At 57.7% G+C, this 3,880-nt stretch overlaps 1 protein-coding gene across 1 annotated transcript in view; it reads left to right on the top strand.

Moving 5' to 3' along the window:
• Positions 1 to 657: 657 nt before the first annotated feature.
• SLC29A1 (solute carrier family 29 (equilibrative nucleoside transporter), member 1) overlaps positions 658 to 3,880 on the top strand; it is a 5,795-nt gene continuing 2,572 nt past the window's right edge. The window contains exons 1-9 of the mRNA XM_009880416.1: positions 658 to 742; positions 1,244 to 1,325; positions 1,610 to 1,782; positions 2,010 to 2,149; positions 2,355 to 2,489; positions 2,660 to 2,757; positions 3,135 to 3,225; positions 3,354 to 3,445; positions 3,586 to 3,694. Coding sequence (XP_009878718.1) covers positions 714 to 742; positions 1,244 to 1,325; positions 1,610 to 1,782; positions 2,010 to 2,149; positions 2,355 to 2,489; positions 2,660 to 2,757; positions 3,135 to 3,225; positions 3,354 to 3,445; positions 3,586 to 3,694 — 949 coding nt within the window. The 5' untranslated portion in view covers positions 658 to 713. The remainder of the gene's footprint in view (positions 743 to 1,243; positions 1,326 to 1,609; positions 1,783 to 2,009; positions 2,150 to 2,354; positions 2,490 to 2,659; positions 2,758 to 3,134; positions 3,226 to 3,353; positions 3,446 to 3,585; positions 3,695 to 3,880) is intronic.

A 3,880-nucleotide genomic window follows, 5' to 3' on the forward strand; every position in this document is an offset into this window, starting at 1 on the left:
TGGTGGTGGGGCGGGGGAGGGAAAGAAGCGGTGGGCACCGGGGAGGTGACAGCGGTGCCAAGGACGCCCTCGGCTTTCCAAGGTGACCCAGGAAAGGGCTGCGAGAGCCCCGGGGAAGCGGGAATTGGAACCGGGGTTGCGGGGTGGTGGGGGGGGAAGAGTTGTACGATTCTGCTGAATTAAATATGAATTAAATATGTCTTTTGTGCCGCCGTGCTGGGGGCGCTGGAGGGAGATGGGGAAGGCGGGAGTGTGGGGGGAACGCAGCCCGCTGCGCGTATGCTTCGCTCACAGCCCCAGGATTGGGGGCACAGAGGGATGCAGGCTCACAAATCCCTTAAGAGCCTGCTGTGGCTGTGGAGCAGCCAGCACCCAGCAGCCCAGGCATTACAGGAGAGCAGTTTGCCTTTGAGAGGGAAGGCTTGGTGTCCTGCAGGCAGCAGAAGGTGGCTGTGTGTCACAGCCCCTCGGCTGAAGGACCCTGAGCTGCAGGTTCCCAAAAGCTGGTGAGCTGTGCTCTCGCCATTTGCCGGCTCTGTTTGGCTCCGGGTATTGTGGAGTACTTAGCAGCGGTATGGCGAGGGGGGAGGTTAAAACCAGCACTGTCCCTGCCTGGCCTGCGTCCCTCACTCCCCTATCAAATCCTGTTTGCTTTGCAGACGGAGAGCAGCCACGAGACTTGTTGGGACCTGCGCTGACGCTTGCTGCACAAGATGACAGCAAGAGATGGGCCCCAAGATAGGTAATGCTGGGCTGCGGGGTGGGTATGGGGGCCCATCCAGGATACCAGCAGGTCGACAAGGGGACCCAGCATCTGGGGGAACCCCTCGCCTGCATGCTCACTGGGCTACTGAGCTCTCCCTTCCCCAAGATGCTCTGTCCGTTAGTTTTTCCATAGCAAACAGACTGCAAACAGTCCCTGGCACTGGGACGTGCCAGGGGAGCCCAACCCACTCCCAGCTCTGGCCATGGCCGTTGTGCATCTGGGTGCCACATGCCGAGGAGCAGCCAGCCTTCGTACCCTCCCGGAGAGGGCCTCCCATGGCCTCTCTGTGGCACCACGTCTCCTCCGGCAGCCCAGCCTAGCAGAGGCTGCAGGGCAGGAGCAGGAACATGGCAATAAATTTTATTCTCCCTCCTCCTCCTGGTGCCTCCAGCTGTGGGGTCAGGGACAGTCAGAAGCGATGTGTGTCCCCTGCCCTGCACATTGTCCCACTCCAAACTGCTCTGTCCCCCTCTGCAGGTACAAGGCTGTCTGGCTGATCTTCTTCATCCTCGGCCTGGGAACGCTGCTGCCATGGAATTTCTTCATGACTGCCAGGGAGGTGAGGGCTTCTCTCCTGCTGCTGCCCATGACACTAATTGTCCCCTGTCACCTCTCGGGACCATGCTGTAGGTGTGGCAGCACTCCACGGCTCACTCCATGTAGAGCACCCTCATTTGCATGCAGAAGACAGAAGCATGGGTGACCTGGGTGGGACGAGTGGCACTGAGGTGTCAGGAGGAGCCCTGGGCTGTGAATGGGACCGGAGCGGGGACAAGGGTGCCCTGAGTGTGCTGGGGGGAGGCGTCGCAGTACCTTGGCCCCACCAGGCTCCTTCCCTCGCAGTATTTCATCAGCCGCCTTGCAGACCTGGAGGACATGGACCACTTGTGGAACCAGACTGATGGGGCTGCCATGCCCCTCTCCTACCTGCAGTCCATGTTTGACAACTTCATGACGCTCTGCGCCATGGTGCCCCTCCTCATCTTCACCTGCCTCAACTCCTTCATCCACCAGCGGTGAGCCTTGCCCTGTCCTTGCCCCTGCCAGCACCCACAGGGCCGCCCAGCCCTGGGCCATCCTTCTGCCCCAGCACTGAGCCAAGCTGCTGCCTGTTCAGTCAAGTCAAAGGCAAAACACGGGTCTCCTGTTGTGGGGTTTGGTGCGGATTCCCATGGGAGAGCTTGGCCTCAGCCTCACAGGCTTTCGGGGGGTGGGTTTTCCTCACCGAGACTCTCTCTTACAGAATTCCCCAGCAGATCCGCATCTCGGGCAGCCTGGTAGCCATTGGGCTGGTGTTCTTAATCACTGCAATCATGGTGAAGGTCGCCATGGAGCCTCTTCCCTTCTTCGTCTTTACCATGATCAGCATCGTCTTCATCAACTGTGAGTGAGGCAGCAGGGGGAAGGAAGGGGGCACAGCTCCATGGCTAGGGCTGATCTCTCTGGGAGAAAAGCATGAACCTCACTGCGGGAGAGCCAAGGAGAGTGTCCTGCCTTGCCTCGCAGTGTGGGGGTCTCAGCTCCCCACAGAGGTGCAGTCCATCCTTGCCTTTGGTTTCTCAGTTCTGCTCATCTTTCTCTTTTGCAGCCTTCGGTGCCATCCTTCAGAGCAGCCTCTTTGGGCTGGCAGGGCTCCTGCCTGCCAGCTACACGGCTCCCATCATGAGTGGGCAGGGCTTGGCAGGCACCTTTGCTGCTTTGGCGATGATCTTCAGTATTGCCAGTGAGTAATCCCTGCCCTGTGGGTGACAAGGCCTTCCCAGAGCACTACTGTCAACATGATCTGCTGGGGTCATGCTGTAGGGTTGGGTGGGAGATGGCAGAAGGACCTCGCTCCTCTCATCCCTCATCATCTTCCTTTTTGCCGCATCTCCTCCCTTCCTGTGCTCCCAGTTGGCGCCAAGCAACCTGAGAGCTTCATCGGTTACTTCACCACGGCCTGTGTGGCGATTGGGCTGGCGATCTTCTCCTACATCCTTCTGCCTCGCATGGTGAGACTTTGTCGTCCTGGTGGGGAAGGGTGTGGGGACATGGGAGTTTTTTGTGCATCACAGCACAAGGACTGTGGCCCACTAGCACCCCAGCCTTGGCTCCTACCAGCCTCCTCCTCCTGGGCCAGGACAAGCCCTCCCCTGTCCCAGGGGAGCTCTCTGGCGTTCTTCCCACCTCAGATACCCCAGTATCCTTGGGGTACTGTGGAAATGAGCCCCTGGGTGAGCAGGAAAGCATCGGTATCGGACATAAGTGGAAGGAATACTTCGCCCATATTGCATTTGTCCACATCACCCATATCTGCCACTGCCACACAGCCCCTGGCAGCCTTCTTTCCTTAAGCATGAATGAGTTCTCTGTGGCTGTCTCTCTGCAGGATTTCTTCCGATACTACTCCATGAAGGACAAGACAGAGTACCATGTGTACAATGCAGAACTGGAGACCAAGAGAGACCTGATTAAGAAAGGTGAGGGGCTGAGAGGAGGAAGAGGAAGGAAAAAGAGGAAGAGCTGAGAGGAAGAACGAGACAGAAGGACTAAATTAGATCCCAGCTTTCTGGGGTCTGATATGCCCTACTTGTGTCTCTCCCTGCAGATGAGCCCAATGGGATGGAGCAGAATAACTCAAAGATCATCCCTGTCCACAACCCTGATGAGAAGCCCTCGGTCATCGCTATTTTTAAGAAGGTGAGTTGCCAGCAACCCCTGCCCTGCCCCTCATATCAGGGGATGGGCACAGGTGTAGGAGAGCATGGGGAGAGGAGACCAGCCCTGCACTGGTCTCTTGCCCCGTGTTTGGTACCAGCCTCTTTCTTTCATCTGCCTAGCTCTGGGTCATGGCTCTGTCTGTCTGCTTTGTCTTCACTGTCACCATCGGCGTCTTTCCTTCCATCACAGCTAAGGTGTCCACTGTCCTTGGAGAGGGAAACAGATGGGGTAAGTGTGGCCAGGGAGGGGGTTGGGTAGGAGGAAACCGGGAACAAGGTAAATGGGAGAAAAGAAAGTGGGGCTTGAAGTAGTAGGTATACCTGAGGGGGAAGAGGAAACTACGTGCATGATGGTTTGGATGTGGACACTGGCCTGGCTGGGAGTCCATTCCAGCTTTTAGTGGGAAACCAGGAG

The sequence above is a fragment of the Charadrius vociferus genome, unplaced genomic scaffold, assembly GCF_000708025.1.
Source record: "Charadrius vociferus isolate BGI_N301 unplaced genomic scaffold, ASM70802v2 scaffold62, whole genome shotgun sequence".
Lineage (NCBI taxonomy): Eukaryota > Metazoa > Chordata > Aves > Charadriiformes > Charadriidae > Charadrius > Charadrius vociferus.